This window comes from Rhinoraja longicauda, chromosome 3 (assembly GCF_053455715.1).
Source record: "Rhinoraja longicauda isolate Sanriku21f chromosome 3, sRhiLon1.1, whole genome shotgun sequence".
Taxonomy (NCBI): domain Eukaryota; kingdom Metazoa; phylum Chordata; class Chondrichthyes; order Rajiformes; family Arhynchobatidae; genus Rhinoraja; species Rhinoraja longicauda.
Genome location: NC_135955.1, coordinates 77,336,212 through 77,354,825, shown reverse-complemented (window position 1 = coordinate 77,354,825; position 18,614 = coordinate 77,336,212). Strand labels below are relative to the sequence as shown.

The window sequence follows — 18,614 nt, the reverse complement described above, 5'->3', positions numbered from 1 at the left end:
AGTTTATTGCAGCCGCAATATTCGAATACAAAGTTAAACAAAGGACAACCATCAAAAACTTACTGTCTTCTTCGAAGACTTCGCCGAACTGAACATTTCGGGCGCCAAAAGCGCACATGACAACGCTGGCCAATCAGCGATGTCGCTCTCTGGATGTACTGATGGATGTTTCTTTTTTTGTGTGTTTTTGGGGTTGGGTGGTTTGAGTGCCTGTTTGATGCTTTTATTGTTGGACTGTGTTTTTGGGGGTTTTTTGGGGTTGTGTAATTTGAATGCCTGTTTAGCGCTTTTATTGTTGGACTGTGTTTTTGGGGGTTTTTGGGGTTGTGTGATTTGAATGCCTATTTAATGCTTTTATTGTTGGACTGTGTTTTTGGGGTTTTTTGGGGTTGGGTAATTTGGGTGCCTGTTTAGTGCTTTTATTGTTGGACTGTGTTTTTGGGGGTTTTTTGGGGGTGTAATTTTGATGCTTATTTAATGCTTTTGTTGTTGGACTGTGGGTGATTGAATTAACATTTTGTTCAAGATGGCCGCGCCGTTGTGTTTGGCTGCCTGCCACTGTATGTTTCTTTTTTTTCCTAGTCAGATGTGCAGCACTTTGGTCAACGTGGGTTGTTTTTAAATGTGCTATACAAATAAATTGACTTGACTTGACTTGACTCTCCGGACCAATCCCTACGGTCGCGCTCACACGTGACCTTGCTGGCCAATCTGAGGGTTCGACGACCCGGACCATTCTCTATGGTCGCTACATGACCCCCCCCAGAACCCGAGGTACGGAACCTAGCAGGGAGCCGGATTTCGCGACCATAACGAGTAAGGAGAGGGGCAGCCTGAACCACAGGAGCAGGGGATTCCGGACTTGGAGGAACTGCCGGAACGGGGGGTCCTGGAGGAACTGCCGGAACGGGGGGTCCTGGACTGAGCGGAACTGACGGAGGTCGGCCTCTCCTAGGGGTTTGGCGGACCAGGACTGGTTGATCCGGATCCAAGTGTGCAGGTTTGAGCCGGGACACCGAGACGAGCTCACTCCTGCCGCACATGTCTAAGGTGAAGGTAGCCGTTCCCTTACGCAAAACCCGGAACGGTCCTTGATAGACCCTCTGCAACGGGGCACGATGGGAATCTTTTCGCAGAAACACAAACTCACAGTCCTTCAGGGAAGGCGGTTCATGTACCATGGGACACCCATGACGTGAAGTCGGAACTGGAGCCAGGGAACCCACCCGTGCCCGGAGAGATGCTAAGACTGATGGGACTGGGGGCAGCTGGTCTGAGGGTTCCGGAAACAAATCTCCGGGTACTCGAAGTGTCGAGCCATATACTAGCTCCGCGGACGACGCACCGAGATCTTGCTTAGGAGCAGTCCGGATGCCCAGAAGAACCCAGGGGAGTTGGTCTACCCAGTCCGGGCCTTCAAGCCTTGCACTGAGGGACGCCTTAAGTTGACGGTGGAACCTTTCTACAAGTCCATTTGCCTGGGGGTGGTATGCAGTAGTGGGTTGTAACTTGGAACCGTACAGTTCTGCGAGCGCGGCCCAGAGGGACGAAGTGAACTGCGGCCCCCTGTCAGTGGTAATAACTGCCGGAACCCCGAAACGAGCTACCCAATGGAGGGCCAAAGTCCTGGCACAAGAGGCTGCCGAGATATCAGACAATGGGAAAGCCTCTGGCCACCGGGTGAACCGATCCACCACCGTAAGGAGGTGGGTGTAGCCCCGGGAGGAAGGCAAAGGCCCGACCAAATCCACGTGGATGTGGAAAAAACGAACTGCTGGGACCTCGAACCCCTGTACGGGAGGCTGGACATGGCGCTGGACTTTAGCGGTCTAACAGGGAACGCAGGAACGCGCCCAACCCGCTACCTGTTTCCGTAGGCCATGCCAGACAAACCGAGCTGCTACTCAAGCAGAGGTGGAGCGGATGGACGGGTGCGCCAGCCCATGAATGGCATCAAAAACCCGGCGCTGAAGGGAGGGCGGTACTACCGGCCTGGGACGGGGAAGGGAAACATCACACCAGACTTTTGTGCCTTCCGACCCGCAGGCTACCTGAGCCAACTTCAATCCCGAAGTGGTGGACTGGTATGCCGAGGCGGTATCCGCTAGAAGCTGTGCCTCCGCAAGCTCCTGGGGATCCACCTCGCAGTCCACCGCCGAAATAGGGGAAAAAGCAGGTCTAGACAGGGCGTCAGCAACGGCATTAAGCTTACGCGCGACATGACGGACATCGGTGGTAAATTCGGAGATAGCAGTCAGGTGCCGCTGCTGGCGGGCCGACCATGGGTCAGACAATTTGAAAAATGCAAATGTTAATGGTTTGTGGTCCGTAAAGGCTACAAATGGGCGGCCCTCAAGGAAATATCTGAAATGACGAACAGCTAAATAGAGGGCCAGAAGCTCTCGGTCAAATGCGCTATACTTCAGCTCAGCTGAATTTAGTTGCCGGCTGAAAAACGCCAAGGGCTGCCAACGGCCACCGACCTGCTGCTCCAAGACCCCGCCCACCGCCACGTCAGAGGCGTCAACCGTCAGGGCCGTGGGATCGGAGGGGCTCGGGTGGACCAACATGGTGGCGTCTGCTAATGCTGCCTTAGCTGCTGTAAAAGCCGACTCTGCTGCCGGGGACCATATCAACTCTACCGGTTTTCCCGCAAGGCACTGGAAGAGCGGGCGCATGACCCGCGCAGCTGCCGGAACGAACCTATGGTAGAAGTTAACCATACCTACGAACTCCTGTAGTCCTTTTACTGTGGTGGGCCTGGGAAATGCCCGGATAGCCTCCACCTTCTCGGGCAAAGGGGAGGCGCCGGCAGGGGTAATTCTGTGCCCTAAAAAATCAAGAGAAGGGAGGCCGAATTGACACTTGGAGGGTTGGATAATGAGCCCGTGGTCTTGGAGCCGCTGGAACACAGTCCGCAAGTGGACCTGGTGTTCCTGCACTGAGGGGCTGGCGACCAGGATGTCGTCTAAATAAATAAACAAAAAGGGTAAACCCCGACCCACACGGTCCATCAGTCGTTGGAAAGCCTGTGCCGCGTTCTTTAAACCGAAAGGCATACGCAACCATTCAAACAACCCGAACGGAGTAATCGTGGCAGTTTTCTGTATGTCCTCCGGCCGCACCGGAATCTGGTGGTATCCTCGCACCAAATCGATTTTGGAGAACACCACCGCTCCTTCCAGCCCAGACGAAAAGTCCTGTAGGTGCGGTATGGGGTAGCGATCAGCCGTGGTGACAGCATTGAGACGCCGATAATCGCCACATGGTCTCCACCCCCCAGATGCCTTGGAGACCATATGCAACGGCGAGGCCCACGGGCTGTCGGACAATGCCCATTTCCTCCATCTTCCTAAATTCCGCCCGTGCCACCACCAGTTTGTCTGGCGGTAGTCTCCTGGCCCGAGCGAAAACGGGAGGGCCCTCGGTGCGGATGTGATGGACCACGCCGTGCTTGGCCGAAGGCGTGTCAAAACGTTGGATGAGCAGCTCTGGAAACTCCGCCAGGATCTCAGCATACGAGTCAGGGGCCGCGACGACGGCCTGGACAGTAGGGCTGGGCGGGGAGGCGATTGTCGGAGCGACGGAGGGTCGGAGGTCGTTACCGCGGACATCAGGGACCAGTGAAAAAGCCCAGAGAAAATCTGCGCCTAGGATCGCTTGTCTGACGTCTGCTATGATGAATGGCCATTCGTACGTGCGGAGGCCTAACACAAGGGACATCTTCCGTATACCGAAAGTGCGAATGGGGCTGCCATTAACCGCGATGAGGGTGGGACCTGTCTTACCCGTTCTGGTTTCTAGGTCAGTCGGCGGCACTATACTGATGATGGCTCCCGTGTCTACCAAAAATTCTGTGTCCGTGAATCGATCGTGGACGTAGAGGCGTCGGTTCTGGCCAATCGCAACTGCCCCTATGTACGATCGGCCGAGGCATTTCCCGCGAAGGTACAAGGTGAGCGGCAGTTGCGGGATTCTCTACCCCATCGTAGGTGATAATAGCACCAGCCGCGTTTGTGCGGATCTTTTTGGCGGGCTTTCGGAGAACTGGCGGGAGACGCGGCGCCATCTTGATGTCGCTGTGGCGTGGTCACTGATGTCGAGACCTTGTTGATCGAACCGCTTGTCTTGTTTTTAGCCGCTATGAGCGCGTCCGCTTTCGCTGCATATGCTTCGGGGTCCTTAAAAGAACAATCCGTGAGCAGCAGTCGGACATCCTCAGGAAGCTTCTCTCGGAATGCCTGTTCGAACATGAGGCAATCCGTATGCTCACCGGCTAGCATCATCATCTCGGCCATGAGAACGGACGGCCGTCGATCTCCGAGGTCCGGTAGGTGCAGAAGTCTTTCAGCGCAATCATGCCTATTAAACCCGAAGATTCGCAGTAACAATTTCTTCATTGCCTCGTACTTGCTTTCCGCAGGCGGATTAACGATGAACCGCATCACGCGTGTGGTCGTCTCCGGTGATAGAGCGCTGACGAGATAGTAATACTTCGTCGAGTCGGCCGATATGTTCTTTATATGAAATTGGGCTTCGGTGTGGACAAACCAAGATTGCGGTGAATGTGTCCAAAACAACGGAAGGTGAACGCTTACCGCGCTTAACTCCGGTGTGCCAGGCGCGGCATTCAACAACGAGGCGTCGTGTTCCTGCATAGTCGGTGATCGTCCAGATCACGTCGGGGTCACCAATATGGCGAGTCCGAAAACTTGTTGGTTGTAGAAGAAGTTTATTGCAGCCGCAATATTCGAATACAAAGTTAAACAACAAGGTAAAGGACAACCATCAAAAACTTACTGTCTTCTTCGAAGACTTCGCCGAACTGAACATTTCGGGCGCCAAAAGCGCACATGACAACGCTGGCCAATCAGCGATGTCGCTCTCTGGACCAATCCCTACGGTCGCGCTCACACGTGACCTTGCTGGCCAATCTGAGGGTTCGACGACCCGGACCATTCTCTATGGTCGCTACAGCAGCAACATTTAAGGACATCCAATTTCCGGTGGGCCTCACTATGGCGCTGGAGGAGGCCCATGACAGAAAGGTCAGACTGGGAGTGGGAGGGGGAGTTGAAGTGCTCAGTTACCGCGAGAGATCAGGTTAGTTAAGGCAGACTGAGCGAAGGTGTTGAGCGAAACGATCGCCGAGCCTGCGTTGCGTGCCCATAGCTACGCCTCTGGTTTGGAGGAAGTGGGAGGAGTCAAAGGAGAAGTTGTTAAGGGTAAGAACCAGCTCTGCGAGACGGAGAGTGTTAGTAGAGGGAGATTGGCTTCAAGAGAGAGTGCATTCAAGAAAGAGCTAGATAGAGCTCTTAAGGATAGCGGAGTCAGGAGTATGGGGAAAAGGCAGGAGCGGGGTACTGATTGAGAATGATCAGCCATGATCACATTGAATGGTGGTGCTGGCTTGAAGGGCTGAATGGCCTACTCCTGCACCTATTGCCTATTGCCTAAGACCATCCTTGTGGGGCATAGAGGTGTAGAGTGACTGGACATCCATGGTAAAGATGAGGGAGTGGGGGCCTGGAAACCGGAAGTTATCGAGGAGACAGAGAGCATGTGAGGTGTCTTGGACATAGGTGAGGAGGGATTTGACCGGGGGGGATAGGATGGAGTCGAGGTAGGTGGAAATATGTTCGGTGGGACATGCACAGGCAGAAACAATGGGTCTGCCAGGACAGTTCTGTTTATGGATTTTAGGAAGAAGGTAAAATCAGGCCGTGCGGGGCTGGGGAACGATAAGGTCAGAGGCGTTAGAGGCCAGAGCGCCGGAATTGGTGAGATCAGTGATAGTGTTGAGATTAAGGTCTGGTGCTCGTCGGTGGGGTCATGGTCCAAGGATAAGTAGGAGGAGGTGTCTGAGAGTTGTCGTGTGGCCTTGGTCGCCTCCCTCCATTCGTAACAAGGACAGAATCCCCCTTGTCCTCACCTTCCACCCCATCAGCCAGTGTATCCAACAAATTATCCTCCAACATTTCCATCACCTCCAACGGGATCCCAATACTGGCCACATCTTCCCATCTCCTCCCCTTTCTGCATTCTGCAGAGACCGTTCCCTCCGCAACCCCCTGGTCCACTTGTCCCTTCCTACCCAAAACACGCCCTCCCCAGGCACTTTCCCCTTCAACCGCAGGAGATGCAACACCTGTCCCTTTACGTCCCCCCTCGACTCCCTCCAAGGACCCAAACAGTCTTTCCAGGTGAGACAGAGGTTCACCTGCACCTCCTCCAACTTCATCTATTGTATCCGCTGTTCCAGATGTCAACTTCTCTACATCGGCGAGACCAAATGCAGGCTCGGCGATCGTTTCAATTCAACACCTTCGCTCAGTCTGCCTTAACCAACCTGATCTCCCGGTGGCTGAGCACTTCAACTCCCCCTCCCACTCCCAGTCTGACCTTTCTCCAGTGCCATAGTGAGGCCCACCGGAAATTGGAGGAACAGCACCTCATATTTTGCTTGGGCAGCTTACAGCCCAGCGGTATGAACATTGACAGCTCTAACTTTAGATAGTTTCTCTGTCCCTCTCTTCCCCTCTCCTTCCCAGTTCTCCCTCTGTTTTCCTGTCTCCACCTATATCCTTTCTTTGTCCCACCCCCCTGACATCAGTCTGAAGAAGGGTCTCGACCCGAAACGTCACCCATTCCCTCTCTCCTAGATGCTGCCTGACCTGCTGAGTTACTCCAGCATTTTGTGATACCTTGTGTTGTTTTTTGATCCTTTATCTCATCCTTTCCCTATGCCACTTGATTTCTTTAATGTATAAAAGTCTATCAATCTCAGCTTTGCATATGTTTAGGCAACAAAAATAGTCCAGAATTCCAAAGATTTTTACAGCCTCCTAAATAAAAAAATGCGTACTGATTTAAATGGGTAATCCCCTGCCTTCAGACTATACAACCTAGTTCTTGCTTCTCCAGGCAAACAAAATAGACACTCATCCCCTTTTCTATTAATCCTATTGAACATTATATATTCTGATAGCTCTCTACATTTTGAATGCTGTGGCTCGACTATCTGAGGTATGTTTCTATGATTTTCTTCCCATCTTTGCTGAATATATTATCATTCTGTTAAAATGATATTACCTTTGTGACTTTTTTAGATTGTTCTTTCTCCGTACATTGATTCCATGTAGCTTCCACTGATTGTGTGCACATTGCTAAGCTTTTACCTGAGTTGTAAAGGTTTGTTTCTTGTTCAAGGTACTTTGAACGTATTTCTTCAATTACTATCTTCACAGAGTAGGCTGCAGAATGTGCCAACTCCTTGAAAGCATTTCTCCAGTCACATTCTAGAGAAACATACTGCAATATGAAGAAAATTGTAGTTGATTAACATTAACACCATTGTAAATATATTTTAATTCAAATTATGAATCTATTTAAGTATTCCATATAATACTTTAATTTTTAGTACCAAAGATTCTTACTAAAATCTTCGTAAAATCTATTTATTGCTGGTAATATTTGCTGATACATACTAATTAACACAAGCAGAAAAGGAAATTCATTTTAGGGGTTGGCTTCACGGTGAGGTCTGACATCTGTACAAATTTATATTTCAACACTTCAACAGTTCAATATTTTCTGTCTCTCATGAACTACTTTAAAAACAACAAGCTGACATTGCAAGACAAGAGGAGGAAAGAAAACTGCAGTGGCACTTGGGAGACAAGAACTTAGATCAGAACTAAGTTCCATCCCACACAAATTCCTATTTTCGTGGCTCCAAGAGCATTTGAACATAAAATAATGCAAGCAAGAGCAGGCCAATAGCATGCTTATGCCTTATCTCTCTACATATGTCAATCTGGTGAACGACTGCACTGTCGCAATCAAAAATATTCCTATTCTTAGATCGGAAGACCAGACCTATTTCAGATAGGATCTCACTAGGGCTCTGTAAGTCCTCTTGCAGAGAAGGCCAATATACCTCACTTGCCTTTCCTTGCTGGTTCAAAACGGCATATTAACTTCTAGGGGTGAGTGCGCCAGGAAATGCACAAAGGGTGGTGGGTTTATGGAACAAGCTGCCAGAGGAGGTGGTTGAGGCTGGGAATATCCCATCGTCTAAGAAACAGTTAGGCAGGTACATGGATAGGACAGGTTTGGAGGGATATGGACCAAGCGCAATCAAGTGGGACTAGTGTAACTGGGACATTGTTGGCCAGTGTGGGCAAGTTGGGCTGAAGGGCCTGTTTCCACACTGTATCACTCTATAACTCTGACTCTAGTTGAAGTTATCCACGTTGCTAATGACCTGTCTCGGATAGCCTGTCCTGGGCCCAGCACATAGATGTAATCATGAAGAAGGTGTGTCTGCACTGCTTTCTTTGAAGTTTAAAGAGATTCAGCTTATCATCAAATACTCTGAAGGACTTCCACAGATACACTATGGAAATATCCGATTGCACATGACTTGTAATGGCAATTGCAACACAAAAGGCTTCAGAGAGTGGTGGTCTCTTTGAAAGTAGTTGGTCCTGGACCTGGTGGTGTGGAATTTCAGGCTTTAATACCTCCTGCCGAATGGTATAAGCAAGAAGAGGACATGGCCCAGATGGTGATGATTCTTCTTGATAGATGCCAACATCTTTTAATTTTAAAGATGTTTTAAAACAGCTTTTGAACTCTAACCTCTCAAAAAATACTCTCAAATATATGTTGAGGTACAGGTACAATTAAAAACTTGCTTGCAGCAACATTACTCGAGCACACAAAACATAACATGTAAAATATAAATTACACATAACTTTGCAAGACACTGAAAAAGAAAAATACTTCCACAGTGAAAGAGACTTAATTTTCCACAAAAATACTTAATGATAGCGGAGTCAGAGGATATGGGGAGAAGGCAGGAACGGGGTACTGATTGTGCATGATCAGCCATGATCATGGTGAATGGCGGTGTTGGCTTGAAGGGCCGAATGGCCTACTCCTGCACCTATTGTCTATTGTCACAGAAAATTAGTGCAAAAACACAATTAGAAAAACAAGTCTTTGGTAGTACAAGAAGAGGTCCACAGTGTTCCATTACTGATTAGGATTAGGGTTGTGCAGGGCGGTTGAAGAATATTATGGTTGGAGGAAACTAGTTGTTCCTGGACATGGAGGTATGGGACTTCTGGCTTTTATACCTCCGGGACGATGGTATCAGCAAGATGAGGACATGGCTAGATGGTGAGGATTCTTGTTGATCAACTTGTTGATCACCTTCTTGAGGAAGCACTTCATGTAGATGCTTTTGATGATGGGTAGGACTATACACATGATGGAGCAGGCGAGTCCACCACTGTCTGAAGCCTCTTGCGTTGCAATTGCCATAACATGTCATGTGCAACAGGTCAGGATAGTTCCACAGTGTATCTGCAGAAGTCCTTCATAATATTTGTTGACATGCTGAATCTCTTTAAACTTCAAGGAAAGTAGAGGTGCAGGTGCACCTTCTTCATGATTACATCTATGTGATGGGTCCAGGACTGGTTATCAGAGACAGGTCACCAGCAATATGGATAACTTCAACTTTTTCTACATAATATTTTCAGTTTCACATTCACCTAGGCTATCTATGACTGCTCAAAGCCTCACCACATTCTTGTCATGGACCATACTACCACTTTTTTACGTATCGTCTGCGACCTGAGATATATTACACTTGATCCTTTCATCCAAGTCTGGGGCTGGGCCCCCAGCACCAACTTTAAAGCATATGTCTATTCCTACTATTTATTTTTCCTCTGTAAACTAATTCTCAATCAATGCTGGTATATTAACACTATCGCCGTGTGTTTAATGATCTCTCCTGTGGTCCCTTATCTGTTCTTTCAGTTAGAGAATACTGATAGATTTTTAAGATCTAACTAATCAAAGGATGTGTCACATTGAACAAAAAACAACTAAGCAGGATGAAGGAACTTTCTTGCAGGGCATCATGCAGTCTAATTCTGGCTCCTACTTTAGAACATTATTGTCTATTGAAAATTAGAATACAAACATTGCTCATGGCATTCTGAAATACAAATAAAATATATAGTATCCATTGTTGTCAAACATAGAAGAGATTAGATTACCTCAGTCATGAATAGCAACTGGTCATCTTGCATGCAGGTTTTGTTCATATCTGATGGCAGATCAATATTTGTTGGGGCCTTCTTTAGCACTCCTAGCAAAGATAAAATTACCATAATAAAGGTAATTGATGTTATTCCTTCCTGACAAACTAGATATGTACAAATATATTTTTCTATTTTTAAGCTGATTTTGTTTCAGATTAGGGAAATTGACTAACTTGGCTAGCTTTCCATTTTAAATGATGAGGCTACTGAATGAAAACAGCAACCCAGGTGTAAACTGCACTCAAAATTGTGCTCGATTTCTGAATTAAATATTCTATATTTCGGCTCAAACCTATTTGGATTTGACCAAACCTAAAATGTGTAATATAATTGTCAATTTGAGCAATATTTAAAAAAATAGCTGCCTGGGTTTGTGGTTGAAGCAGACACGATAGCAGCATTCAAGGAACTTTTGGATAGGTATATGTATATGCAGGGAATGGAGAGATATGCATTATGTGCAGGTAGATAAGAGATGGTCTTGGCATCATCTTTGACACAGACATAGTGCACCTAAAGACCTGTTCTTGTGCTATGTCCTATAAGAATGGCCTGATTTCATAACTTGATGGAAAATTATGTCAATCATTCTAAAAAGCTAATAGATAAGAAATACCTCGAACATTTCTGCCTTGCTGTGTGAAAGTGCTTTCCAAAAAGACCTCTGAAAGAAGTTCTTTAATTCTTTTTTCCAGAAGAAGAAGAGTTTTTATCAGTTGGGAAAGGCTTCGAAGCTGGTGGGTAGTGATATCTAAGTCTCTTATCTGCTTCGACTGCTCCTGGGTAACTGGAGAAACAAAACAAAGATTAAATTGATAAATTAATTACAGAATAAATATAACCTGAAAGTATTGCTCGTAATGATATTGTGTGAAAATCTGTCACAACTACGTCAGCAGAGATATTAACAAGTGTTTCAGGAGTTAACTTTCATTCAAATATTAAGAGACAAATCTGATGCAATGCTACAATTCGCTGGAAATTAGCACCAATTAGCCAAATCAAAACCACCATGACACTCTGGCACAGTGGCATAATCCAAGTATGGGACAGCCTGGAGCAGTTGGCACATTTTAGTAATCAATTGTGATGAAAAGGGAAGTGGTTCAGTGACCAAATGAGATGAAAAATCAGTACCCCATTCCTGCTTTTTCCCAATATATCTCTTGATTCCGTTAGCCCTAAGAGCTAAATCTCTCTCTTGAAAACATCCAGTCAATTGGTTTCCACTGCCTTCTGTAGCAGAGAATTCCACAGATTCACAACTCTCTGGGTGAAAAAGTGTTTCCTCGTCTCAGTCCTAAATGGCCTACCCCTTATTCTTAAACTGTGACCCGTGGTTCTGAGCTCCACCAACAACGGGAACATTTTTCCTGGACCTAGCCTGTCCAATCCCTAAAGAATTTAATATGTTTTTATAAGATCCCCTCTCATCCTAAATTCCAGTGAATGAAAGCCCAGTCGACCCATTCTTTCATCACATGTCAGTTCCGCCATCCCGAGAATTAACCTGGTGAACCTTCGCTGCACTCCCTCAATAGCAAGAATGTCCTTCCTCAAATTCGCGGACCAAAACTGCACACAATACTCCAGGTATGGTCTCACGAGGGCCCTGTACAAATGCAGTAGGACCTCATCACCCCTAAACTCAAATCCTTTCACAATGAAGGCCAACATGCCATTAGCTTTCTTCACACCCTGCTGTACCTGCATGCTTAAGTGACTGATGTACAAGGACACCCAGGTCTCATTGAACCTCCCCTTTTCCTAATCTGATAATAATCTGCCTTCCTGTTCTTGTCACCAAAGTGGATAACCTCACATTTATCCACATTATACTGCATCTGCCATGCATCTGCCCACTCACCCAACCTATCCAAGTCACCCTGCAGCCTCGTAGCAGCCTCCTCGCAGCTCACTCTGCCATCCAGTTTTGTGTCATCTGAAAACTTGGAGATGTTACATTTAATTCCCTCGTCTAAATCATTTATATTGTAGATAACTGGGATCCCACTAGTCACTGCCTGCCATTCTGAAAAGGCCCTGTTAATTCCTACTCTTTGCTTCCTGTCTGCCAACCCAGTTGTCTATCCATATCAATACCCAACCCCCAATACCACATGCTCTAATTTTGCACACTTAGCTCTTGCGCAGAACCTTGTCAATGGCTTTTTGAAAGTCCAGATACACCACATCCACTGGCTCTCCCTTATCCAATCTACTTGTTGCAACTCAAAAAATTCGAAAAAATTAATCACATGATTTCCCCTTCATAAATCCATGCTGACTTTGACCTACCCTGTCACTGTTCTCCAAATGCGTTGCTATTACATCTTTAATAATCGACTCATGCATCTTCCCCACTACCAATGTAAGATTAACTGGTCTCTAATTCCCCGTTTTCTCTCTCCGTCCTTTCTTAGAAAATGGGGTTACATTGGCTACCGTCCAGTCCACAGGAACTGATCCTGAAGAGCAAAATGAGCTGTAAACTGAGCAAAGCAATTCCATTATTTATAAAAGACTTCAGAGCTGTTTAAGAATGTGGACCAGGAAATTGATCTGCTGTGCTAAAAACACACCAGAGCATCATTGTATGGCATTTGACAACCATTTTGCAGAACGATGAATGAATTGCTGACATCAGTTGTACAAAAAGCATACACTGTGGCAATCTATCCAACCTTTAGCAATCCATGCAAATGCTTTCAACTGTATCCCAAAGAAGGACAAATGCATTTGTTTTAGCATTCTATTACCTACATTCTATAGCTTGTAAGTATATGGAATAAACACTCTCCTAAGTTCAAAATACCTTGCCATTTTTTAATGATTGTTGGATCAAAAGTTTAGAACTCTCTACCCAATAATATTGTTGGAATATATTTACCAGAGTAATGCAACAGTTAAAGAAGTGTCTCACCAATATCAGCTTCTTGGCACATACAAATTTGCAATAATTGCTGGTCTTGCCCACATCTTAAATGAAACTTTGATGTTAAAATATTCTTTGACCACTAGTTGCTGTCCAGTGATACTTTCTGAACATTATAGTTATTTGTTTATTTTTAAAACCCGTGCCTCTGAGGTTAATTTTGACATCTGGTGAGTTTTGTCTGAGCAGGCTAATGGGACAAATGCAAAATATATTTCCTGATCTAAATTTGATGCCAGAGAACTTTAACCTGCAGGATCCAACGGTATGTCACAATTAGACCTGATCTGAACCGGTATAAACCTGTAAATGGCTGATGAGGCATTTAGCAGACTCTATGGACTAAGAAATGATTTATGGGCAGAGTTTTTGCCATCTCTTCTATTCTGGCTGAATGACATCAGAATAAAATGTCATGGACCTGAAACACTATTTCTGTTTCTCTCTACAGTTGCTGCTGTATCTGCTGTGTATTTCCAGCATTTTCTGACATAATATAATGCTGACTATAATCAGCAGCATCAGGTGATAAATCAAATCCAACTTCCAAAAAGAGAAAGAATTGAACCATTTGTTCTTTCCCAAACATTTTTTTAATGTTTGCTTTTGCCTATTTTGAGTACATCTTGTCTTGAGCTTAACATTTTTTTTGTCATGCTACCTTCCAGTGGGTGCCAATCTAATCACAATAATTATCTGCTATCTGTCCGATAAAGGGTCTAACCAGAATACAGGTCGTTCTGCTATATTGCGATTGTTGCATCCTTAAGAAACCTTGTGTTATGGAAAATCCCACCACTGGGGTTAAGTAGATAAGGTGCTTGAGTTTCAGACTATTTATCCTGCAGTATTTTCAAAACTAAAGATTTTTTAAACTGCAAGCTAAAGACACTAAAGGCTGAATATTATATTATTGAATACAGTATGATTACAAAGTTGCAATAGAAGCAATTGCTTGTCAATTCCAATAAGTACCTGCAGTGAAAGTAACAGCTGTAGTCTTAAAAGGTGATGTAGAAATAAGAAAATGCAGATATTGGTTTACAAAAATGGTCGCAAATTGCGGGAGTAAAACGGGCGGCACGGTGGTGCAGCGGTAGAGTTGCTGCTTTACAGCGAATGCAGCGCCGGAAACTCAGGTTCGATCCTGACTACGGGCGCCGTCTGTACGGAGTTTGTACGTTCTCCCCGTGACCTGCGTGGGTTTTCTCCGAGATCTTCGGTTTCCTCCCACACTCCAAAGACGTACAGGTATGTAGGTTAATTGACTGGGTAATATGTAAAAATTGTCCCTAGTGTGTGTAGGATAGTGTTAATGTGTGGGGATCGCTGGGCGGCGTGGACTCGGTGGGCCGAAGGGCCTGTTTCCGCGCTGTATCTCTAAATCTAAAAATCTAGTTCAGGCAGCATCCCTGAAGAACATGGATAGGTGACATTTTGGATCGGGACTCATCTTCAGACTGGTTGGGTGGGGGGGGGGGGGGGGCGGGCAGAGTGTGGCAGACAAGAAGTGAACATAGGCAAGTGAAGAAGGGACTCGACCCGAAACATCACCCATTCCTTCTATCCAGAGATACTGCCTGTCCCGCTGAGTTACCCCAGCATTTTGTGTCTATCTTCAGTTTAAACCAGCATCTGCAGTTCCTACCAACAACATGAGATTTTTGATAGGTGGTTGGGCAAAGGCCAGAGATGAAAGAACAGAAGGTGTGTGGCAAAAGGACTGAAGAGTTACGAATTGAGAGACAATGGTGTCTGATTACTATGGTGAGATTGATGGAAACTGTTTTCTATTGCCCACTACAGTTAAATGCAAGATATCTTTATTTTCTGCTTGTTAAATTCCAACGTCATTTTTAAGTGGTTTTCTAGTTCTCGATCAAAATCATGTTTTAATCAATTGGGTCAGTGTAGTGCAAATAGTATTCCCAAATTTACAATTGTGTTATATCCAGAAGCATGTATAGCAGAACTACCCATGTTGGTTTATTATACACTTCAGATATTGACTTCATGATTTTTTTTGTAGTTTTAGATTTCAGAGGTGTGCCTGAATGTGAGAGATAAAAAGGAAATTCATAATTTGACTTTCTGGATAATGGCTTAACAATTCAGATGCTAGTTATTAAGACACACTAAAAACCTGAACATTTGTTTGGGAATACCATTACATCTGTGTGATGCATTTTTGTGGGATGCATCTAATGTGATAACGGAAGGAACATAAGGAATGTTTTTAAGTCTCTTTTACAAGGATTGAATAACTTTAGTACTTTTTTACACTACAGAATGCGGATGTAAAAACATAGAAAATGGATGCAGGAGGAGGCCATTTGGCCATTCGAGCCAGCACCGCCATTCATTGTGATCATGGTTGATCATCTACAATCAGTAACCTGTGCCTGCCTTCTCCCCATATCCCTTGATTCCACGAGCCTCTAGAGCTCTATCTAACTCTCTTTAAGAAATACTTTATTAAAACTTGTTTTTGCATTAATAGTTAATGCAGATTCTGAAATTTGAACAATTTTTATCAGCAACATAGAAAACAAATTCAAATTATACAGATTAAAATTATTTGATTCATTCATCTATAAATGTGATCTTGAAAATTTTAATCACATTGATGTCTTCTGTATATTATTCTTAAACAAACAATATTTATATTGGATGACTGATAGCGAATACTTTAACGGGGAAAATCCCTTAACAGTTGTAATTTAACTGGCACTAAGTGCCATCTACAGAACAAAACAGATGGTATTGCGAAGGTAAGCAATCATCAGATGGCTTGCTGCCAGATTCCAAGAAATATTAAACCCTAACTGAAGTGCAATTCCCTTATGGACTATACTTATTGCCACTTCATTTTCTATGTACTTTATCCACAGAGTCAATCCCTGAACAAAGCTATTTCTAGCCCCTTTCTTATTACCCATGTGGTCTAGCGCTACTATGGAAGGAATTATGTGTCTGCCATGGTCTAAAGCCAATTATTATAAATTTTATTCAGAAAGATGCCCCAGTCTTCTGGGAATTGATAATCATGAAATAATTTACCTCTGATTTAATTTTCTTGCACAAATTTGGTATCAGCCATGCTAGGCTGCACCCAGCTGCATGAGATAAAATTTCTGTCTTTTAAAGATTACATTTCAGACCTTGAAATAGAAATAGATGGGCCTTGGGAATCCTGCTGCCTTTTGTATTCTAAAATTCTATTGGAAAATTAATCAGATCTACAGTGCCCTCCATAATGTTTGGGACAAAGACCCATCATTTATTTATTTACGTCTGTACTCCACAATTTGAGATTTGTAATAGAAAAAAAATCACATTTGGTTAGAGTGCACATTGCCAGATTTTAATAAAGGCCATTTCAATACATTTTGGGTTCACCATGTAGAAATTACAGCCGTGTTTATACATAGTCCCCCCATTTCAGGGCACCATAATGTTTGGGACACATGGCTTCACGGGTGTTTGTAATTGCTCAGGTGTATTTAAATACCTCCTTAATGCACGTATAACAGAGCTCTCAGCACCTAGTCTTTCCTCCAGTCTTTCCATCACCTTTGGAAACTTTTATTGCTGTTTATCAACATGAGGACCAAAGTTGTGCCAATGAAAGTCAAGGAAGCCATTATGAGACTGAGAAACCAGAATAAAACTGTTCGAAACATCAGCCAAACCTTAGGCTTACCAAAATCAACTGTTTGGAACATCATTAAGAAAAAGAACACTGTTGAGCTTACTAATCACAAAGGGAATGGCAGGCCAAGGAAGACCTCCACAACTGATGACAGAAGAATTCTCTCTATAATAAAGAAAATTCCCAAACACCTGTCCAACAGATCAGAAACACTCTTCAGGAGTCAGGTGTGCATTTGTCAATGACCACTGTCCGCAGAAGACTTAATGAACAGAAATACAGAAGCTACAGTGGGCTACAGCTCGAAGGGCTGAATGGCCTACTCCTGCACCTATTGTCTATTGTCTATTGTCTATTGTCTATAGATGCAAACCACTGATTAGCTGCAAAGATAGGGTATGCTAGGTTACAGTTTGCCAAGAAAACTTAAAACAACCACAGTTCTGGAAAAAGGTCTTGTGGACAGATGAGATGAAGATGAACTTATATCAGAGTGATGACAAGAGCAAAGTATGGAGGAGAGAAGGAACTGTCCAAGATCCAAAGTATACTACCGCATCTGTGAAACACGGTGGTAGGGGTGTTATGGCCTGGGCATGTATGGCTGCTGAAAGAAGTGGCTCACTTATCTGCATTGATGATACAACTGCTGATGGCAATAGCATAATGAATTCTGAAGTGTATAGACACATCCTACCTGCTCAAGTTCAAACAAATGCCTCAAAACTCATTGGCTGGCGGTTCATTCCACAGCAAGACAATGATCCCAAACATACTGCTAAAACAACACGGAGTTTTTCAAAGCTAAAACATGGTAAATTCTTGCGTGGTCAAGTGAGTGGCCAAATTCTTGAGTGGCCGATCTGAACCTAATTGATTATACTTTTTATGTGCTGAAGAGAAAACTGGGGGACTGCCCCCCAAAACAAACATAAGCTAAAGATGGCTGCAATGCAGGCCTGGCAGAGCATCATCAGAGAAGACACCCAGCAACTGGTGATGTCCTCATGCAAAGGATATGCAACAAAATAGTAAATATGACTACTTTCATTTACATGACATTGGTGTGTCTTAAACATTATGGTGCCCTGAATTGGGGGGGGGGGGGGGGGGGGGAGGGCTATGTATAAACACAGCTGTAATTTCTACATGGTGAAACCAAAATGTATAAAAATGGACTTTATTAAAATCTGACAATGTGCACTTTGACCATGTGATTTTTTTCTATTACAAATCTCAAATTGTGGAGAACAGAGACAAATAAATAAATGATGGGTCTTTGTCCCAAACATTATGGAGGGCACTGTACTTCTTATATGTATTCTCTATATAAAACAATACACAATAAAAGGACGTTCAATATGGCAAGAAAAATTAAGGATACATTTCTGTACTTTCAAATTTTAATTCTCCTTAGTTTTGCACTTCCTCGCTTTTCCTCTATGGGATTTTAAGAATATATCTGAACACCTCCAGCTTATCACTTCATCTTTCAAAACAGCTGTCATCGCGCTGAGATTTAAAAGCCCAAAATCATCCACTCTAACAGCTGTTAGTGAACAAAGTATTTCCAATCTCAAAGTCCACTCTTAAGTTTTAAACCATTTAATTCCATTTCCATCTAATATTTTCTGGGTTCCACGGGTACCCTGGGAGATTTCCGGGACTGCTGGGGGTTGAATGCATACTGTGTCTTCACATACTGCTCAAAATCTCCACAAACATCCAATGATCGTAGCCCTGAATCTTTCATCTCTTGCAATTAGAACATAATTAGTTCTAGTAATTTCTATTTAATAAAACCAACCTTTCCAGTTTTTAAAATCAGACCTGAAACTGAAATTGTTGAAGTATTAAATGCTTGTGGCTGCAATGTGTCCAGTTGGAAGATAAAATGCTGATCATT

General features: G+C 44.4%; 1 protein-coding gene across 6 annotated transcripts in view; it reads right to left on the bottom strand.

The window, feature by feature from the left end:
- kiaa0825 (KIAA0825 ortholog) overlaps nt 1–18,614 on the bottom strand; it is a 269,652-nt gene that overhangs the window by 208,804 nt on the left and 42,234 nt on the right. For all 6 annotated transcript variants that reach the window (XR_013547071.1, XM_078396492.1, XM_078396491.1 and 3 more), the window contains 3 exons: nt 10,738–10,908; nt 10,077–10,168; nt 7,093–7,311 (listed from right to left, as the gene is read on the bottom strand). Coding sequence is in view for 5 of the 6 variants with exons in the window: in XM_078396492.1 (XP_078252618.1) it covers nt 7,093–7,311; nt 10,077–10,168; nt 10,738–10,908 (482 nt within the window). In the remaining variant the exon portion in view is untranslated. The remainder of the gene's footprint in view (nt 1–7,092; nt 7,312–10,076; nt 10,169–10,737; nt 10,909–18,614) is intronic.